At 37.2% G+C, this 22728-nt stretch overlaps 1 protein-coding gene across 3 annotated transcripts in view; it reads left to right on the forward strand.

Moving 5' to 3' along the window:
* Positions 1-21001, forward strand: part of Trip4 (thyroid hormone receptor interactor 4) — a 54569-nt gene extending 33568 nt beyond the window's left edge. For all 3 annotated transcript variants that reach the window (XM_026384811.2, XM_026384812.2, XM_077799769.1), the window contains 2 exons: positions 13281-13383; positions 20731-21001. In XM_026384811.2, the coding sequence (XP_026240596.1) occupies positions 13281-13383; positions 20731-20798 (171 nt within the window). In that variant the 3' untranslated portion in view covers positions 20799-21001. The remainder of the gene's footprint in view (positions 1-13280; positions 13384-20730) is intronic.
* The last annotated feature ends 1727 nt before the right edge of the window (positions 21002-22728 follow it).

Here is a 22728-nt window from a genome sequence, read left to right on the forward strand (position 1 = left end):
TTTATGTGGTGCTGAGAATCGAACCCAGTGCCTCACTCACACGTGTGCATGGTGAATACTACTGAGCCACGATCCCAGCCCCCTAAGTCTGGCTTTGAACTGGAAATCCTCCTACCTTAGTGGCCCCACCCCCAGCCACTGGAATTATAGGCATGAACCACCACACCTGACTCTGCGTTGCATTTTTGCTATTAATGCTTCCTTTTTTTTCCTTTACTATTCATAGCTATCTCAACTTCTTTATCTTTTCATCACAGATTTTAGTCAACAGTTACTATCCCCCTACATTTCTGTCTTTTAATTTCTTATGGGTTGCCTCCTCAGTCTGTTCTGATTACTGTTTGTGTTTGAGTATAGCGCATGTATTTTTTTTTTTTTTTTGAGAGAGAGAGAAGGACAGAGAGAATTTAATATTTATTTTAGTTTTCGGCGGACACAACATCTTTGTTTGTATGTGGTACTGAGGATTGAACCCAGGCCGCACGCATGCCAGGTGAGCGCGCTACCGCTTGAGCCACATCCCCAGCCCACAGTGCATGTATTTTGATGTGAATTTTGACTCCTACTCTTTTGTTCTGCCATTAGTATCCAATCTAAACCTCAACAGAACCATAGACATGTGGAGGCCCTTCACCGCCTTGCACTCTTGTGCCTGTACTATCTATGGGCCTTTTGACTGTTGTTTTTTTTTTTTTTTCCCAAGTGTCATCATTCTTCCTCCCTTCCCTGTTTCTCTCTTTTTTTTTTTTTCCTGTGGTGTTAGAGATCCAACCCAGGGTCTCATGCATGCTAGGAAAGCACCCTACCACTAAGCTTCATCCCCAGCCGCTTTCTCCCCCCGCCCCACACTGTAGAATTAATAATTATAAAAATACCTTATATTGGTATGGGCTTTACAGTTTTAAAGACTCACAGTTCTTGGGGCTGGGGATGTGGCTCAAGCGGTAGCGCACTCGCCTGGCATGCGTGCAGCCCGGGTTCGATCCTCAGCACCACATACCAACAAAGATGTTGTGTCCGCTGAGAACTAAAAAATAAATATTAAAAATTCTCTCTCTCTCCTTTCACTCTCTCTTTAAAAAAAAAAAAAGACTCACAGTTCTTAACAACTTAATAAAACTTAGTGCGTCATATTCTCTTCATGTTATATCTGCATTCTAAAAGAGAACCCAGCTGCATCTGCCCATGTGGATGGTGATTGGAGAGGGGCCTTGTTTTACTTTCTCCTTTATTGATCAAGAAAACTACCTCCTGACAAAGGTCAAATTATTTCAAACTCTAGACAGTTAAATGATTGTTCTGCCACAAATTTATTCAGGAAACTGTAATCCTAAAGTATGGAATACCATGAGGGTTACAAGAATTAGAATATAATTAACAGGGGCTGGGGATGTGGCTCAAGCGGTAGCGCGCTCACCTGGCATGCGTGCGACCCGGGTTCGATCCTCAGCACCACATACCAACAAAGATGTTGTGTCAGCCAAATACTAAAAAAAAAATAAATAAATATTAAAAAAAAAAGAATATAATTAACAAAGTAAATCTTTTTTTGGTTTCGTAAGGATACTCTTGTTTCAGGTGAACATGATGTTCCTCCTTCAGCTTACATTCTGTTTTATGTTCTGAGGTTGCTGAGGGCAGCATGTAGAAGTGTAGGAACCTTCCAATATGTTCCCTGTTGGAAGTCTTGTCAGTTCTCATTATGAATTTTCCTTATGTATGACATTAAAATATAACAAAGTGCCAGAAACCTGTAGGCTTTGTCAAACACAGGAATTCCATATCATTTTTCCTTGGTCATTAGCTTTTCTGTGGCTTTTCACCATTGTTTCTTTCCTGTGTTTGAGTGTAGCATGTGAATATATTTAGGATTGATAATAGCCGATTGATAATAGTTGTTGTTATTTATTGGATAAAGATCTTTTCACTTCTTAAAATTGTAGCTTTGACTGGGTGCAGTGGCCCATGCTTGTAATTCTGGCAACTCAGGAGGCTGAGGCAGGAGGATGGCAAGTTCAAGACCAGATTGGACAACTTAATGAGACCCTTCCTCAAAATCAAAAATAAAAAGGACCAGGTGTGGTGGCACGTGCCTGTAATCCCAGTGGCTCTGGAGGCTGAGACAGAAGAATCATGAGTTCGAAGCCAGCCTCAGCAATGGCTAGGTGTTAAGCAACTCAGGTCTCTAAAACACAAAATAGTGCTGTACCAATAATAAATAAGTAAATAAATTAAAAAATGGGGCTGGGGATGTAGCTCAGTGGTAGCACACTTTGGGTTCAATACCTAGTATTGTTAAAAAAAAAAAAAAAAGTTGTAGCTTTGGCATTGGCTGCCTTTTTGGAAAATGTCTCGACCACCCTTGGTATAATCATCTACCTGTCTCTGTTTAGAGTTCTGTGATGTAAAAAATGTAGTTGCGTAGTCTGTTTTTGAACTAGAGTTCTTTAATGTAAGAAATATAATTGCATAGTTATACCAGCCTGATTTTTATTTTATTTTTTTCGTAGTGCTGGGGATCAAATTCAGAGCCTTGCACACGGCAGGCAAGGACTCCACCACTTTAAGCCTCATTCTTATTGCTAAAGAAACAAGTTGAGAATTTAGGAACAATAGCCCTATACTAGCATCTCTAAAACTATTCCATAGCATAGGTGTTCTTTGAAATATGTATCTTGAAAATGTCTTTGGATTAAACAAATTTATTTGTTTACTACAGAATTTTTCAGAGCCCTTAATATGCTGGTATACATTATGCCCTTAATGAGAGGTGAATATAATAGACAATGTTCCTAAATTTTTCTTTTTTTGGTTTGGCAGTGCTAGGAATTGAATCTAGGGCCTTATGTATGCTGGACTAACACTAAGCTACATCCCCCACCACACACACTTGCATATTATCTGTTTACAGACTGCAGAACTGGTAACCTAGTATATATAGTTTAGAGAGCATTTGTCTGCTATGTTTGTTTTTCCTTTATCCTTAAGTCAGTGCACAGAGAGAACCATCCAGGAAAGTTTCCTGTGTGTTCTTCAGCATCTCAGCAAGCCTTTCTTATCACCCAACTGAATCACATTTTGTTTGAAAACCAGTGTGGATTTAATCATTTTTATTTCAACTGAAAGTAACTTCCTATATTACTTGGACCACATTTTACTTCTCTATTTCTGTTCCTAACATTTTTCTTCTTCAAAGAAACTCAGTTATTTACTTCTGACATTATGTTCTTGACTTTTCTTTGATAAATTAAAATCACCAAGCCCTCATTATTTTTTTAACATAGTGTGATCATTTTGTTCTCTTTAAAAAAAAAGAACAAAAAAGATTTTGTCAGTGATTGTTTTAAAATTAAGTGCACTACATTATAAGTGGCTTTTAAAAAATATGTGCTTAGGCTGGGGTTGTGGCTCAGTGGTAGAGCGCTTGCCTAGTATGTGTGAGGCCCTGGGTTCAATCCTCAGCACCACTTAAAAATAAGCAAATAAAATAAAAAATGTGTGCTTAACATGCTCTCTCCTGAGCTAAGAACTTGTCTTCCTTTTATCTTTTAAGACTAATTTGGCCAACATGGCTAATTTGTGCTGGAAAAAATCCCACCACTAGACTCTCAACCCTCCTCAGTAATGCCTGAGGATAACCTGGACTAGGTAACAGTCATCCATAAAAGGCTGTGGGCTTAACTTGGGGGAAAAAGGTAGATGAGCATCATCTCCTTAAAGCTCCTCCTGTATTCCTCTGGAAGGAGCCCTAGCAGTTTGCCAGCATTTTATCTGCCAACAGCAGATGTAAGCTCTCAAAAACAGCAGGGAGGACTCTGAGTGCAACAATGCATCAAGGCTGTGGTTTGTAACCTCAATAGTCAGGCAGTTAAAACTTTTTTTTTTCTAACAAAGACATTTTGATTGCCAAATCCACAACCATTAGCAGCTGTGGTTGTGAATGGTTCTGGAGACCTAACAAGTCTTGAGACAAAAAGTTGAGTTATTGGCTTTTGTTTCAATGAGTGTGTAGGGTTTGTGCTATTTTTATCCCTGCCTTCAAAAGAAAATCTGATTGTCTGAAATCTTCAAGGCCATTGATTATTCTATTTCTTTTGAACTGAATCCATTCCACTCCTGCCAGCTTTCTGACCCTTTAGTCCTTTTGATCTTATGGCTTTTGTAACAGCCAAAACCCTATCTTCAAGGAATTATGCTGAAGCATTCTGCTGGGTGCCTACATCCAGTAATTGACACCAGCAATAGAATTTCAGTCTTCCAGTAGAGAAGAGAGTATGAGTATGACTTGTTCCTTCTTTAAGAGTGTCTAAGCAACATAGATCTTCAGGAAGATTACAGATATCGCTTTAGGTTTGTAAGTCAAAGCTTGCATCACTAATGGATTGCCTGTGAGGGGGAAATTAGAGTACTGAAGGAAGTAATAGTCAATATGCAGACCAGGAATTAGCCTTGAAAGGACAAAGGCCATAAATTATCTTTTAAAATTTGTGAGGGTATAGCTCAATGGTAAAGCTCTTGCCTAGCATGTGTGATGCCCTGAGTTCAGTTCTCAGCACCATAAAAAAAATAATAATAAAATTAAAATATCCTCTATGTTGCACAGAGAAAATCTGCCAATTCATAGACCTGACAGTGTTCCTCAGGGATCACAGGTTATTATCCAGTTCAGCAAAGAAGGAAATTGTGTATCACTAGCAAATAGCCTAATTCCAAGCAGTTCTTTAAATTCACAGCTCACCTGAGATGGGAAACCTATTTTCAGGATTCTTATGAAGACTAGAATATTTACCAGAGTTTCTAAGTCAGAACAGACTGTCTTTATCGTCATTTTCAGATGAGTATCAAGTACCCATTTGAAAATGGTTTAAGGAGCTTGGCACAGAGACACTGCCTATAATCCCAGCTACTTGGGAGCCTAAGGCATGAGAATCACAAGTTCAAGACCAGCCTCTGCAACTTAGGGAGACCCCTGTCTCAAAAAATTAAAAAAAGGACTGGAATATAGCTCAGTGGTAAAGTACTCCTGGGTGTAATTCTCAGTATCCAACAACAACAACAAAAATGCGTTTTAAGGAATAACTGTGTGTGTGTGTGTGTGCGTGTGCGCGCGCGCACTCGGGTGTATATTCATGCATGTTTTCTGTTGTGCTGAAGCACAATAGAAGAGAGACGAGGAATATTGCCACTTTTTCATGTATTTATGTGAATTCCTCAATGTTTAGTTTTTCATCTAACAGTGAATGTGTAATTCTTAAAATTTTCTTATATTTTTTTAATCAATAAATATTTTATTTTATTTTATTTTATTTTATTGGTTGTTCACAACATTACAAAGCTCTTGACATATCATATTTCATACATTAGATTGAAGTGGGTTATGAACTCCCAATTTTTACCCCAAATGCAGCTTGCAGAATCACGTCGGTTACACATCCATAATTTTACATAATGCCCTATTAGTAACTGTTGTATTCTGCTACCTTTCCTATCCCCTACTATCCCCCCTCCCCTTCCCTTTAATCAATAAATATTTGAGTGCCTACTATAAGTCAGACACCATTCTAGACACTAAAGGAAACAAAAAGATGCACAGGTTCTTTTCTTGGAAATCTGAAAGGCTACCAGATTTCCCAACCAAATAAAATATAAAAAATATTTTATATTTTGTTAACAACCAAATAAAATATAAAAAATGGGGCTGAGGTTGTGGTTCAGTGGTGGAACGCTTGCCTCGCATGTGTGAGGCACTTGGTTCAATTCTCAGCACTGCATATAAATAAATGAATAAAATAAAGGTCCATCAACAACTAAAAAATATTAAACAAAATCTAAAAAATAAAGATAACGCTTTAAAAAAATAATGCTAGAGATCAAACACAGGTCCTCAAACATACTATGTAAACTCTATACCACTGAGCTACACTCCCAGCCCAAAATAAATGTCTTAACAGAAGTAAGATTGCCTCTGAGGATTTGAAGAAGGGAGTGATTATTTCTAACTCAGAGGAAATCCACAAAACTATTAAGAAATGGCTTCAATATGTGCAATGCCCTGGGTTCAGTCCCAAAGTACTAAAAAGAAAGAAAGAAAGATGGCTTTGAATTTGCCTTGAAGAAAAGTAATAAACATTATCATTTTTGATGACTTATTATGTGCCATGCTTATTATATATGTTATTTTCTAAACTTCACAACAATTGCAAGCAAGATACTATTATTCCTCTTTTAGAGATAAGGAACTTAAAGCTAAGAGAGTACAAACAACTTGTGTAATGTTGGTCAACCCATGTTAAAATTGGGAGTTTGCTGTCCAAGTCTTCCTATTTACATGCTAGCACAGCATATTCTTGCTGTGCATGGTGAGGCACTCCTGTAATCCCAGCGACTTGGGAGACTGAGGCAGGAGGATTCCAAGTTCCAAGCCAGCCTGAGCAATTCAGGGAGGCCATTTCAAAAAATAAAAAAGACTGGTGATGTAGCTTGGTGATAGAGCCCTTCCCTAGTATGTGCAAGGTCCTGGGTTCAATCCCTAGTACTGCAAAATAAAAAAAGAAAAGCATATTCCAAGGAGAGGAAGTAATGTGAGCAAAGGCACAGGTGGGAGGCCAGATGAGGTGGTGTGTACCTGTAATTCCCAGATAACTCTGGAAGCTGAGGTAGAATGTCAAGGTCAAGGCCATCCTGAATACTGATGGGATGTTATGAGGATGTAAGAATAATGATGGCAAATCAGTTGGTTGAAAGAAATATGTGAGGGAAGAGGAACAAGCAGCAAGCAAGAATGGAAAGGTAGATTGTGGTCAGAAAGTTGATAGCTTTGAATGATAGGCTGCAGAATTAAGACCTTTTTTTCTAGTGAGTTGCAGGATGGGGAGGAGGGTTTTGGAGGTTTTATGAGGCAGTAACATGATCAGAGCTTTGCCTGAGGAAAATTCATTAGCAGTGGGCTGGGGATGTGGCTCAAGCGGTAGCGCGCTCGCCTGGCATGCGTGCGGCCCTGGTTCGATCCTCAGCACCACATACAAACAAAGATGTTGTGTCTGCCGAAAATTAAAAAATAAATATTAAAATTTCTCTCTCTCTCTTAAAAAAAAGAAAAGAAAATTCATTAGCAGCAATGTAGAAAATGGATTCAAGTGGAAAGATTATGAATGTGGGAAGACTAGTGAAAAGAGTGTTATAGTATAGAGTAGAAATATAAAAAGACCTGTTTTAGTATAATGCCTATGGAATTAGGCAGGAGAAGAACATATATAAGAGATTTAATATAGGTAGAATCAGTCATGTGTTGTGATACCTTGATTTTAACCTATAAGTTAAGAAAGTCTTAGAGCAAGTGGTCTGCTTGACCTAGAAGGAATCTGCTGTGGCCTTGATATGTTTTTACAATCTGCTTGAGCCTTCTTGGTTTGTCATGCAATCTGTTGTGTCATCCAAGTGACAAATTATCTCCTAATTCAATATTGTATGCCTCAGAATATTAGATAATCACACATTCAAGGAATATTTATTATTTTGTGTTGTGTGCCAGGCATTATAATAAAGACTAAAGATCCAGAGTTTTAACAAGATCTTCCATTCCCTCTATATTATTAAGCCTACTAGAAGAAACTAACAAAAAAACTCAGTCATAATTATTACATGGATATCGGAATGCACAAAGGAGGGGACCCAACTCCTAACTCAGCTGGGTTTAGATGGAATAGGGAGAGTTAAGGAAGCTTCTAAAAAAGGGCAAATCCTACCAGGTACAGTGGCACTCATCTGTAATCCCAGCTGCTCCAGAGGCTGAGGCAGGAGGATTGTGAGTTCAAAGCCAGGCTTAACAATAGCAAGGCACTAAGCAACTCAGTGAGACCCTGTCTTTAAATAAAATATAAAAAATGGCTGGGGATGTGCCCCTGAGTTCAATCCTCAGTACCCAATTAAAAAAAAGGGGGAAATCCTGATGAAAGCAGAATTTATATCTTCCTCAATGTACCTTTTTTTAAAAAAAAATTTTAGATGTTTATAGATCTTTATTTTATCTATTTTTATATGTGGTGCTGAGAATCGAACCCAGCGCCTCACACATGCCAGGCAAGTGTGCTACCACTGAGCTCCAGCCCTAGCCCCTTAATATACCTTTTTTTGTTTGTTTTGTACCAGGGATTGAACCCAGACACATTACCACTGAGCTATAGCCCTTTTTATTTTTGTTTTTGAGACAGGGTCCTGCCAAGTTACTTAAAGCCTCACTAACTTGCTAAAGCTGACCTGAAACTTGTGATTTTCCTGGCTCAGCCTCCTGAGGATTACTGATATGTGTCACTGAGCCTAGCCTTCAGTATAATACTCAGTATACTATTCTATATCAAGTCATTATGCCGCCTGTGTTGGGGGGTGCTGAGGATTGAAACCAAGGCCTTGTGCATGTGAGGCAAGCACTCTACCAACTGAGCTATATCCCAGCCTTCATTATGCCTTTTTCCACAAGGAGAGCTCCTATTCATCCTTTAAAACAGCTCAGATATCACTCCATAGATTCTTCCCTACCCCAAACCAGTTTTTGTCTGATAGAATTAATCATTTCCTTCTTTGAGCTACTGGGTTCATACTCCTATAACTGTAGTATGTTACTGTATTTTTTATTTCTTTCCTTGTGTTTTTTTTTTTTGGGGGGGGTAGGGGGTGGAGGTTACATGTTCACATTTAGTTCCTTTAGGTCATCATCTATGTTTTACTCACCTGTATGTCTCCTAACATAACAGTCTGGCTCATAGTGAATGCTTAGCAAATGGTCATGCCAATATTGAGAAGCAAAGAGTGATTGATATGTGAAAAGCCATAAATACCATGTATAGGAATTTGAACTATATTCTAAAGGCAACCATGTAAATGATATAATAAGATGTATATTTTAGAAAGACTGTACTGAACCCAGCATTCCCTCTTCTGAAATATACTCCAAATCATTACCTCATAAAGATATCTGCACACCCACATTCATTACAACACTATTCACAATAACCAAGATATAGAAACAATCCAAGTGGCCCATCAGTGGACAAATGGATAAAGAAACTGGTGTGTATCATTCATATATATGTTTATATAACAGAATATTACTCAGATTAAAAAACGAAGACTGGAGGACTTCATGCTAAGTGACAGAGGCCAGATATGAAAAGAAAAATAATGTATGATCTCATTTACATGTGAGATCTTTAAAAAAAAGTGGGGGGTTATCAAATATAGAGAGATAAAGAATGAAACACTGGTTACTAGGATTGGGGTTTCAGAGAGGAAATACAAAGATGTGGGTCAAGGAATACAAAGTAACAAATATGTAGGATCAAAGGTCAAAAAATCTAATGTAATTGGCTGCAGTTATCAGATATTAATTACCAGGTGTAAACCCAGCCATTTTGGAGGCTGAGGCAGCAGGATTACAAGTTTGAGGTCAGCTTCAGCAGTTTATCAAGACACTCAGGAACCTAGTGAGACTCTGCCTCAAAATAAAAAGGACTGGAACACCCTCAGTTCAATTCCTAATTTACCATCTCCCCTTGCCCACCCCACCCCACCCCCCCAAAAAAAGGATGCAGTTGCTTTCAGGATATGCCTCTTTGGCTCTGTTGTGTTTGTGGCCTCTTATCGGACTCATTTCCTTCTCTTTTTCTGAGTTTTATCACCTCAATCTTCTTGGAGTCAGTTTTTAGCTAACTAGATTTCAGAGCCTGATTTGATGTCCTATTTAGTTCCTTGAAGTTCAATCAAGAAAACCTTCAGCATATATATGTGCTTTGTCAATGAGTTCTTTATTAACTCTTTGTTTTGACTCTGAAGATAGGTATAAGATTTATAGGTCATCTGGGACTTAATGTGAAGAACGACTTAGTTTAGGAGTTATTGATCACATTAATACAAGAACTAAATGGAAGCTTTTGGAGTTGGGTAAAAATGCCCATTTGGCTCTAAATCAGAAGTGGTTGCCAAAAAGTACTACCTTTTTTTTTCCCTCTCTCATAAAAATGGCAAAAGAAATGTTTTCTAGATGACTGGTGAGTAATTTCCCTCTGGAGAGGAGAAGAAAGTGGCTGTTTAGTAGTTAATTACCTGTTATGTTAGATAGCTGTGAAATTTATGAGGCATTAAGGAAGAGTAGGTCCACCTTCCTTGCTCCTCAGACTGGAAGCCAGGTGATAGAAGTCTTTGTAGACAAGAACAACAGCAACTGTCTGAAGAGTCTTTTACTAACTATGGATGGTTGCTTAATTGTAAAACCCACATTCCTTAAACAGTGTATTATTCCATTTCATTGATGCCTAATCTAGCATCCTCTCTGAACTGAATGTGACATCATGTTTATTCACATTCTTCACCTCTCTCTCTTAATTTACTCTTTCTCTGGGTCAGTAATTTTAGTCTTTTCACTCTTTGGTCAAAGATCCCTTTCTTACAACTATCACTGACTTGTTAGAATATAATGTGGTCCTTAATGCACAGGCATTAGGAGTTATTATGCTTTTTTGGAGGTACTTTGACTTTGCCTTAGTGTCCTTAATAATGAGAAATAATCCTTCCTTAAGCGTGAAGGCCTTGCTTTATTGTTTGTAGGCTGCTTTGCTCCTCATTTCTGTGTCTTATAAGCCCTGTGTTTGGTGGTAGGGTGAGAAAAGGGATATTCCCATGGAACTTGGATTTGAGATTCAGTTAGGAAAGTAGATCTTAATGTTTATCTTCATTATAAGGCATGATTGGTTCAAGGAGTTTATCATGGTATCATTATATTTGTCCCTCAATTTTCCAGTTTTCCTTACTATTCAACATTTACTTATTCTGTTAACATTCGTCAGAATTACTTTCTTTTCTTTATTTCTTTTCTTTTGTATGTATATGATGAGAGATTAATGGGAATTGTACCCAGGGGCTTTTGCATGCTGGGCAATCCCTCCACCACTGAGCTACCTCTCTAGTCTAATTTTTTTTTTTTTCCTGGTACCAGGGATTGAACCTGGGGTGCTTAATTCTGAGCCACCCTGCCAGCTCTTTTTTGGGGGGTAGGTATCAGGGATTGAACTCAGGGGCACTCAACCACTGAGCCACATCCCCAGCCCTATTTTGTATTTTATTTAGAGACAGGGTCTTGCTGAGTCGTTTAGGGCCTCGCTAAGTTGCTAAGGCTGCCTTTGAACTCAATCCACCTGCTTCAGCCTTCTTTAGCCTCCTGAGCTGCTGGGATTACAGGGATTCGCCACTGCATCTGGCACCTTTTTTTTTTTTTTTAATTGTCTAATTGTCTATTTATTATGGTACTGGGGATTGAACTCAGGAACACTCTACCACAAAGCTACACCCTCAGCCCTATGTATTTAAGACAGAGTCTTACTAAGTTGCCAGGCTGGCCTCAAACTTGCATCCTCCTGCCTCAGCCTCTCAGGTCCCTGAAATTGCAGGCATGGGCCACTGTGCCTGGTCAGATAATTTTATTGTAAAGGGGATCTGGGGAAAATGGGGTAGTAGCTAGTGTAGGATCTGGGGAGACATTTTTGTTTTATCAGAATATTTATGTGTTATTGGGATTAATCCAGTAGGGAAGAAAGAGTTACAAGTGTGGTAGAAAAGGGAGAGAATGGATGAAATGGTTGGCCGTTTTGGAAAAGCAGAGCTATGAAGTCCTAGCAGCATTGTCCTTTTTGTAAGCTATAGAGAAGGGAAAAATTAAAGAGATGGTAATTGTGACTATTGATGCTTTGTTCTCTGTAGAATTAGGCTTAAAGGTATTGATGATAGCCTCTGGTCTTACTTGTGCCAAAGCACCTCAGTATGTGGAGCTTACTTCCTTCTAAATACCCAGCAGTAACAATTGGTTCCTGCTTTTTTTTGAGTTCTAAGGATCCAGGGGATAAGGGAAGAAGAGGGTTCACCCTCCCATCTTTAGTGTCTTTTCCACTGTGACTGTTTTGATGTTGCTTGTGAATATGTTTGGGGTTGATACTTAATATTAAGTGGGGTTTTTTTTTTTTTTTTTGGTAGTTGAAGATGGACAGCACGCTTTCATTTTATTTGCTTATTTTTGTATATGGTGTTAAGGATCAAACCCAGTGCCTCACACATGCTAGGCAAGTGCTCTGCCATTGAGCCACAGCCCCAGCCCCTTCAATTACTTCTTATGAAGGATATGCCACACCTGTCCTACACTGAAAGCTATGGTATATGGTGAGAAACAAAAGCTGCTATTACCTGTTTTCTGTACAGTATCAACTTATCACTTTGGACAGAGTGATCAGTAAAGAAGTTTATGCTTCCACTGGATAAATTTGAATTTTCTTGATTTTTTTTTTTAACTGAAACCTCTATTTCTACTTTAGAGTCTTAAATCTTTGGAAGAATAAGAGTGGAAAAATAATTTCTTATTTTTGTCTTTTTTGGCCATGTTTTGGATCAAACCCAGGACCTTGTGCAAGTGGGAAAGCTAATTTCTTATTTTATAGTAGTTACTAGGAGAACAGCTTCTCTGGTAATTAAGTCTGACCCAGATGCCTATCAGTCATATTTGTCCATCTTGCTAAATACAGGATATCCCAAGATAAGAACTAATGTAACACCAGATCAGTTGGGCATTGCTAGAGAACATTTTCTGCCAACCCCTAATTGTTCCTTAAATTGTGATTGTGTACTAAGTATAGTCTTTTTTTAGGTTCTGTGCCTGTCTTTGTAGAAGGAATAAAAGTTCTAAGTATTCAGGCAAATTTGTTTTGTGATAAGAGATCCAAAAAAGACTTTTAAAACAATTTTCAGAATTGTTCTGCCAGTTACCTTTTTACCCTAAGACAGCTTTTACATGTTCATACCTTTCAGAATGAATCATCTTCCTTGACTTTAGTGAGAGAAGGGCTGTGTGTACTGTTGCTGGCAGAATTTCCACAAATGTTTTTCTTAAGTGTTCAAGTGCTTCACTTGGGTTGAACCAATATTTCTGAAAGAGACCTGTGAATTTCTTTGTTAAAAAGAATGGTCAGTTCTGATTTGCCTGGAAGGATGTCAGGCATCCTTTGTTTATGAAGCAGTTCCCACTATTGAAAGCCAGAGGTGGCAGGCAAGAGTATATAAAATTGTGGTAACAACTGCAGAAAGGTGAAATTCTGTTCTTGCTTGTTGAGCATAATCCTCTTTACCTAAAAAATGAGGAATACTATCATCAGAATGTCAAGGTAAAATCTGGGACATGCTTTGATCTCTTTAAAATTCAAAATTTATCCCAAATAGCTTGAACTTTTTATTTTTATAATTCACAGTTTCCAGACATCAGTCAAGAATCTGATTCTCCATTTGTTTTCATCTGCAAAAATCCTCAGGAAATGATTGTGAAGTTTCCTATTAAAGGAAATCCAAAAATCTGTAAGTCACTATCTTTGATGGTCTAATTTTTTAAATTTTTTGTTTTGTATCTCACTTGTCTAACTTTAAAATTATTTGTTCTATGGTATTCCTAATGGGAGGATTCACATTATTATTTTATCAATAACTTTACTGTTGGATTTACTACAATATAGCCTTCCCAAAGTATCCTGATCCACAATCATTGGCATGATAGTAAATCACCATAAACTTCTATTTAGAACCCCATTACATTAAAATGCAATTTGTTACTCAAAAGAATGCTTTGCTCCACTGTGATGCTCATCAGAGAAAATAGGGATCTAATACCAGTGACAATATTGTCATTTATCCATTGTTCTTCAATATTTGTTCCAAGAATAAAACTTAAAATCTTTTTTTTAATTTTCTGTTTTTATTAGTTATGACAGTAGAATGTATTTTGACATATCATACATCTTAAAACTATTTTTTTGTTTTGTCACATGTTAGGCAATGTTCTACCACTGAGCTATTCCCTAGGCCTTTGTGTTGTTTTATTTCTTTAGTACTGGGTATTGAACCTAGGGGCCCTTTACCACAGAGCTACATCATAGATCCTTATTAATTAATTAATTAATTAATTGTCACTGTGTCTTGCTAAGTTGCTGAGGGTGACCTCGAATTTGTGATCCTACTGCCCCAGCCTTTGGAGTCATTGGGATGATAGGAGTGTGTCATTGTGCCTGGCTATATATGTATTTTTTCAATTTAATTTTTTTGGTGATAGGGATTGAGCTTAGGGCCTTGAATATGCTAAGCACACTCTCCCAATGAACTACACACCTTCAGCCCTTAAGTTGTTCTTCATTTGTTTGGGTTTTTGTTGTTATTGTTTTTTGTGGTGCTAAGGGTTGAATCTAGGGCTTCATGCATACTAGACAAATGCTGTAGCACCGAGCTACACCCCCAGTCCAATGAGTGTCTATTTTAGAGGCACCACTTCCCATATTTCCCTTTATTATTGGTTCCTATAGTTGTGCCTGAGCCCTCTTGCTTTTCATTCTTTTTGAAATCTCTTAATGGTTTCTTTTCTATGACTTTTGCTCTTAGGTTTTTGTAATTATAATACTCTTTGCATATTGCCTTCTCAGGAAATGCTTGTTGACTTTACTTTCTTCTTTGAACTGATCAGCTCCCACTTCTCTTCTCTCTAGTTCTAGAAGTAGCCTCTTCTATTTCACATCAATCACAAAAAACATATAATGGTGCCTTCTCTGGCTAGCCTCTATTGAAAATCATCAACAACAACTCCCATTTGCTCATGTCAGTTACTGTTTCATGCTTCCATATCACTGTTTTCCCATTATATGAATTGGGCAGTTCTGAGGCATGCTTGTTTTCACTTGTGCACAACTTTACCTCCTCCTCTACCTTGGGTAACAACTTGCCTTTTTATAAATCTCTTCTGTAGATAAGTACTTCTCAAACTATGAAAAAATAAAAATCACCTAGCCAAATTATAAAAACACAGGATCCTGGGTCCTGCTTTCAGATGATACTGATGCTATTGGCCAGCTGACTATATTTTAGCATTGTTTTTCATCACAAGATGAAATGCTTGGAATATCAATTTAGTGTTCACTGCAAAATTTAGGAACTCTCATGATTGATAAGACATATTTTCCTGAGATTCCTATACATAAGAAATTCTGAACAAAGTTGCCTTTGACTTACATAGATTATTTGCTTCAGACTATACTCCAGTTACTCCAGTTATTGGCCAGGTAGCCTTGGAAATTCTTTTTCCTCCCTAGTATTGAGAACTGAAATCTTCTTTCACATTCCCTTATTTTTTATTGTGGTGTTCTAGAATTTCCTCCCCCATTCCATCCTCACCTTACTTTAGGTACTAATGGCAGTCCTGTTGGAAGAAGGAGAAATGGAGATGGGTCTTCTCTCTCAAACAACTATTACTTGATCTTTAGTCCCAGTTCCCTTTCTCAGCTTTATTCCCTGTCTTAGTTTTCATCTACTGTTTAAGACCCTGTGAAAAAAACATTCTGTGTAAGTAGAGTTTAAATATTTTTCTGAAATGTTTTATTTTAGTACTTTTTCTACTCAGAGACCCACCTTTAACACATATATGTCCTTCATTTTTCTCCTGTGGGGTGAAAGGGATGAAGGAGAGTGATGTTTTTAAGAGAAAGTTTTGATACCTTATGTCTTTCACTTTATCCTGTTTCTATTAGTTAATAGAACATTGGTCAGAAACAATAGTGAAAATGTTTCTAAAAGGAAGAAACAGAGCTGAGCTTAGTGACACATGACTATAATCCCAGTGACTTGGGAGGCTTATGCAGGAGGATTACAAGTTTGAGGCTAGCTTCAGCAACTAAAACCCTGTCTCCAAAAAATAAAAAAATAAAAAAAGTTTGGCTAGCCCATATGGATCTCAGAAAATATTTCTATTGAGAGTCAGTCTAATCTGAGAATTTAGTCTGGTGTGAAGTTTTCTATTTCCTTTAACTTCTTATTTCATCATCTTTCATTCCTCATTACCATTTCTAAAAACCTTCTTCTTTACTGGAACTCCCTTTCCTTCCTTTAGCCTCTGGGAGAAACTTCCAGTTGTTTAGAGCTAGAAAATTTTGTTGTTGTTGTTGTTTTTGTTTTTACACTACTGGGAATTAAATACAGGGATGTTCTATCACTAAGCTACATCCCCAGACCTTTTTATTTTTATTTTTTATTTTGAGACAGAGTTTTTATAAATTGCCAAGGCTAGTCTTGTACACGTGATCCTCCTGCCTTGGCCTTCTAGTAGCTGGGATTACAGGTATACGCCACTGTGCCTCTCTAGAGCTGGAAAAAATTTTAATCCCAGTACCACATGAAATAATTAAATTTCATAGTATTAATAATATTAATACTCTACTTAGAGTAGTGTGGTTTAAATGTTTCTTTGCAAGATGCTTAGAAACCTCATCACCCTTTATAAGTTGGTTCTATGAGAAATATATTTCAAATTTCAAACTTTTGACTTGCAAATAAATTTTTAGAATATTCCCCATTTAACATGTTATGTTTTTGTGTGTATGTGTGTGCATATGTGTGCATGTGTATATATCTTTCTTAAATTAAAGGTGTATATTTGATGTATGTTTTTGGACATATAAACTTGAACTTTCTTGACTTTGGAGTAATTTGTGTCACTGAAATTGAAATAATTCAGAAAAGAGTAGTGTGCAATATAACATCATTTGGCTTCATGTTTGCTTAAATTAGGAAATGCAAAAAAAAGTTAATTATAGTAGAGTATATAGATTGAGTACTCAAAGAGATAAAGGAATATTTTTTGTATGTGTGGTACTGGGAATTGAACTTGGGCCCTCTATATGCTAGGCAAGTGTGGTACCACTGAGCTATCCCCAGCTTGGAATTTTTTTTTTTACATTAACTACATGTTATATACACATATGTAAATTCTATACTGCCTTTTATTTTATTCAAAGCATGTGAAAAATCCCTAGAGAGTCATATGGATTGATGACAAATACTTTTTTTCTTGTAACTTCTTGCCCATGTGCATGCACTTGATATTCTTTTATGCATTGTGATTGAGGATGTGGTTTAACACTGAGATGTTTTAGGTACTAAATGTAAATACAGGAACTAAGCATTATCTCTCTCCTTCTAAGAGAATGTATTGTGTATTACTGTGATTCACTGTCTAGATCCCAAGTCTTGAAAGATCAAGATCAATTAGAACTCAGAGCTCAGGGTTCCTTCAATCTGAGAATAGCCATTATATGAGGATATGCCTTTTCCCATAAGAAGCCCGAGTCCCTTGCTTCATTGCCTATAGTTGGCTCAAGAGTTGCTGGTATTGGCAGTCACTCTGGTAGGTATTAAGTTTACAAAGATGTCCTTGATTAAAAAAAGAATTCACAAATTATTGGCACATGTATGGTTTTATTAGATAGGCTAAGTGATTGAAGAATTTTGTAATCCCTGGAATTTTGCAATCCCTGGGAAAGGCCTGGAAATCCTTGTTCCTCTTGGATCACCTTCCTCCTATTAGACTTGTATTTTATGACATCATCATCAAAGTTAGTGATTAGTTTGTCTACCATTTACTGTTGATTTTACCTGACATGATCCCTCTTGATGCCTTTCACAATCAGACAGGAGTTTTCTGAAATTTAGATTTGGAATGTTCTTATACAGTAAGTCTTTGTGAAGAAAATTTTTATTTCTTTTTTTTTTAATATGAGGAATACAATACATTTATAGACTTGCATGGGATTATATGGTGACTCTAGGGTGAAACAGGCCATAACTAAGAAACAACTCCAAAGCCTCCACATAAATAATATAAACACCCTTACTTTTTCAGGGGATTCTGAATTTACGAATAATTTTCGCCAGGTGTGATGGCACACAGCTTTAATCCCAGCAACTCTGGAAGCTGAGGCAGGAGGATCAAAAGTTCAAGGCTATCCTAAGCAACTTAGTGAGGCCTTAAGCAATTTAGCAAGACTCTATCTCAAAAATAAAAAGGGCTGGGGATGTGGTTCAGAGGTTAGTTAAGCACTCTAGGTTCAATCTTTGGTATGTATAAATAAATAAAGTATACAGGAGGATATGCATAGGATATATGTAAATACAACACCATTTTATATAAGGGACTTCAGCATCTGAGGATTTTGTTATACATTGGGGTTCTGGAACAAATCCCCCACAGATTCTGAGGGACAACTGTATTATTACAATTAGTTACTTGATTAAATTACATAATATGTGTAAAATACTTAGCACAGTGCCTTGTATATAGAGAGCACATAATGTTACCTATAATTTCAACAATTCTGAGTTTATAGAGATTTTTTTCCTCCTTTCATTTTATATTTGAGTAAACAGGTTTACAGAAGTTGTATTTTTCTTAAATCTTCTGGTTTTAGTTTTCCTACTTTTTTTTTTTATCAGGTTGCCTCAGGAACAAATTATTCCAATTCACTTTTTTTTTCTTTTGTTCAATTAAACCCAGGGCTTTGCACATGCTAGGCAAGCACTCTACCACTGAACTACATTTCAAGCCTCCCCGCTTTTTTATAATTTCATTTTGAGGCAAGGGTCTTGCTAAATTACCCAGCCTTGACTTCAAACTTGTTGATCCTCCTGCCTCAGCCTCCTGAATCACTGGGACTAGCAGGCATGGAAGCACATAATCCCAGAGACTCCAGATGCTGAGTAGGAGCATCACAAATTTGAAATTAGCTTCTGCAATTTAAAATGAAAAAATAAAAAGGGCTGGGGTTATGGCTTAGTGGTCAAATGCCCCTGGGTTCAATCCCCAGTAACAGGAAGGAAGGAAGGAAAGGAAAGGAAAGGAAAGGAGAAAGGGGAAAGGGGAAAGGGGAAAGGGAAAGAGAAAGGAAAGGAAAGGAAAGGAAAGGAAACTAGTAGCTGGGGTTAAAGATGTGTACTACCATGCCCAGTTTCCAATTTACCTTTCAATTTTAGGGCATAATATTATAGAGCTGATGGGACCTTCAGTACTCTCTAGTCTAATTTCTTCTAGAGTTGAAAAAAATTGAGGACAAGAGTCACTATGGAACATCCTCAAGGTTATGCAGTTAGAGTCTCAAATAAAATTGAGAACTGGATGACTGGAGTCTCAGATGAAATTCTAAATTCTGTCATAGCTTGTCCTAAAATACTGAATGAGACTCAATACTTATTTCTGTGTACCACCACCTTTTACAGTGTATAAAGTTTATTTGAAATCAGCTACTTTGGGATACAAAGTTGTAGTATCTATCTTCTTTGTTTTAGTCATTTAATGAAGGCATTTATTGAAAACCAACCATTTGACAGTCACTGTGGTAATGTTAGGAATTCAAAGGCAAACTTGCTTTGTAGTAGGGCTCTTTGCCAGATCGCTGGCACATGTTCAGGTTTCCAGCCAGGCAGCCTATGGGATGAAAAAACTCCTAAAACCCTGGGAATGCCCTATGCTCTAAAGCCCAAATTAAAATCAACAGCATTGTGAGTATTGTTGATGGCCTTCAGGGTTTCATTGAGTGATAGTTTCTGAGGAAGCCCAGAAAAAGATGTAATGTTATTCCAAAAGCAGGTGTTATTCCAAAAGACTGGAGGAAGGGGATTTAAGAAAACATGGATATTTGTTAGGCTGAGGTTTTCTCTCAGTCTCCTTGTGTGGTAATCAGGGCATGTATTCTTCTCTTAATTGGACAAATGAGACCCTGAAATCCAGAGGCTGAATGACTTGCTTCAGATCATACAGCTAGTTAATACCAGAGACAATGGGCTAGAACCTTGGTCTTCTACTAGTTCAGTGTTCTTTCAGTTATACCTAATTGCCCAACAAATGAAAATGACAGCATATGAATGGCATTGGTTATAGGTGTGGGCCCAAAGTATACCTGGGTGCCCTTGTATACTCACACCTCTTTATTTATTTTTTAGAGCTAAAGCTGAACTGAATTATGTTTCTATTTTTAGCATCAACTTCTCTTGACTTAGATGAGGCTTTTTGTGGGAGAAAAAAAAAATTGCAAGCTTTTTTCTCAGGCCAGAAAGACAAGAACTCTGAAGATTCTCTTTATGATGTGGATGATTCAAAGGCAGCTACCACTGAACCAAATGCTATCCTGGTAGATCCACGGAATCACAGTTCAGAGAACATATTAGTAAAGTTCCTCTCATTTGGATCACCTGGGACACGAAAATTGCTTGTTTCTAAGTTTAACACAGAAGAGTCATGTGGCCTATGGCCTATGACCTTTACCCTTCTTAGCTGGTGATAAAGGGGACCTTTGTCAGCAAAGCATTCATGTGGATTCAATTCCACTGTTTCAGGTCACTCGCCCTATTAAGTCTGAGACAGCAAAGGGGTGAGTTGAACTGATTTTCTCACTGTGAAAGAAGGTTCATGCATTATGCTGAGCCAGTTAACAGGTCAGCAGAATGGATTTCTCACTCTGTAAAATACCTTCCTTTCTTTATTACAAGTTAATATTCTTAAAAACTTTGCCTTAGTATCAAATACCCAGAAAAAAAAAAAAAAACTTTGTTTCTTTTCTAGGAGCTACAAAATTAGAAAGATTTAGATTAGATTCTTTGCACAAATAATACTTTGTGTATATATACATATGAGTCCATATCCATCCATCCATATACAGTGTTCTCACTGCTTTCTCATTCTTACAAAATGAAACTCTGAAGTTTGGAAGTTTCTGAGTCCTAAAGCAAGATAATTGAATGTGACAGGAACACAATAACCAGAAGACCTGGGAGGCCATGAAATATTTGCATTGCAAATTTAAAAAAATAAATAATGAGACTTTTTTTTCTTCCTTACAGGGAAACTGGATTCCAAGATCCATCAAGGAGCAAAGAAGGGGTTAATGAAGCAGAATAAAGCTGTCTGACCCAGGAAAAAAGGAACTATACAGCATAGTGGAGTTTTGTGTAGTAAAATTGCTATCCACTGATCCTTTGGAATTGAAGCAGTAGAAATCTAAAGACTTGGTGTCAGGCTTGAATCTCTCAGAATTTAAACTCTTAATGAAATCTGTATATTTTTCTTAAAGAATTGGGATTCTTACTTTATGTAGTGGGTCAAAATCTTTGAATACACTATTTATAAAAATTTATTTAAAAAAATTCTAGGTCTTTGACATTTTTGTCATTATGGTAGGGCTGAGGAGAGGGTAGCTTAGTGATAGAAGACTTGCCTTGCATGTGTGAGGCCCTGGATTCGATCCCCAGTATCAAAAGGACAAAGTACAAGTTGGAGATTACAATTTCTTCTGAGATTTATATTTGTAGCTAAGAAAGTTCTTAACCCAGGTTAGCATTTTTTTAAAGGGACTACTTGGGTTTAATTTTTCTTTTCAAAACGAAAGTCTGATAGGGTAGTAGGATGTTTAAGGAATCCTAAGTATAATACAAACCTGTGATGACACAAAATATTTTGAGCAAGCTTTTTGCTGGAGTCCAGCATCTCAAAAACATTTTTTTTTTTAAATTTAAATACTGGGGATTGAAATCAGAGGTCCTTTATTCCACTGAGCTACATCCCCAGCCCTTTTTACTTCTTAATTTGAGATATGGTCTTGCTAAGTTGCTGAGGCTGGCCTTGAACTTGCAATCCTCCTGCCTCAGCTTCCTGAGTACCTGGGATAACAGGCATACACCACCATACGGGTTCCAACATCCCTTAATTGAAAAGTGAAAAGCTGAGTTACCCTTATTGGCCATGTTTACTTGCTAGTTTTTATATTTGGGTTGGGAGCAAAAGAAATAACTTGAAGAAGCACTTCTACTTTTTTCGTTAGTTCGAAAAGTCAGGAAAAGGAAGGATCAGATTGGGAAGAGATAGAGCCACCTACTAAAGTACTGTGAAGCTGCCCAATTTATTTTGTTGGTATTGCAAAAGCATAATGTGGATGGAACAATTCAAAACTAATTGAAAAAATAAAATCTCTTCAGTAAGTACATCCAAATACCCTCAAATGCTGAAACCCAAACTATTTGTAACCATCCACAAACCATGAGCTTTAGAAACAGGAAACAGGTTTGAAATGAGATTTTTACTAGTCCATCTAGCCTTACTTTGTGAAGCACTTTGTTTCTAAGTCTGTTCTGAAGAGTTATCAGAATCTCAATTGCTAGCATCGTGAGGAAATCCATGGTCTTAATTGTGTATGTTCTGCTTTTTATAAAACACCACCACTGCACTGGGGAATTCAACTCACTCTAGTAGTTATGTGTATGACTTAAAAAAGAGAGAGTGAGGGAGAGGGAAAAAGTACTCTGTATTATAAAAAGATTAATTTCCCCTTTCTTTAATCTTTCATATTCAGTATTTATTTGCATTGAAATGCCTCCACTCATTATACTCTGATGTTCACTCAACTGTGAACCCTGCTTGTTGCATTGCTATAAGCATTGGTTCTATAGGGCCTGATCATTCTGGATTCCCAGGGAAAACCCATCAGATTCCTATTCTGGTGATGCAAACATGCAGTGTTCTTTTTTGTTTTCAACCTCTGGAGAAAGTGGCAAGGACAGCTAATGGTACTTCTTTATTGGGAAAAAAAGTCTTTTTAGTCTCCTGGAGACCCTATTATTAATGAAGGCATAAAGTACTACCACCCTGAATTCTGTGTTGTTGAAGTTGTCTGGCTTGCTTTCTTGCTTTTGTGTTTGTGTTTGCGCTGGAAATTGAAACCAAGGGTGCTTTACCATTGAGCTACATCCCCAGTCCTTTTTTTTTAACATATTTTATTTATTTATTTATTATTATTATTATTATTATTAGTAGTAGTAGTAGTAGTAGTAGTAGTACCAGGAATT

Source organism: Urocitellus parryii, chromosome 6 (genome assembly GCF_045843805.1).
Source record: "Urocitellus parryii isolate mUroPar1 chromosome 6, mUroPar1.hap1, whole genome shotgun sequence".
NCBI classification, from domain to species: Eukaryota; Metazoa; Chordata; class Mammalia; order Rodentia; family Sciuridae; genus Urocitellus; species Urocitellus parryii.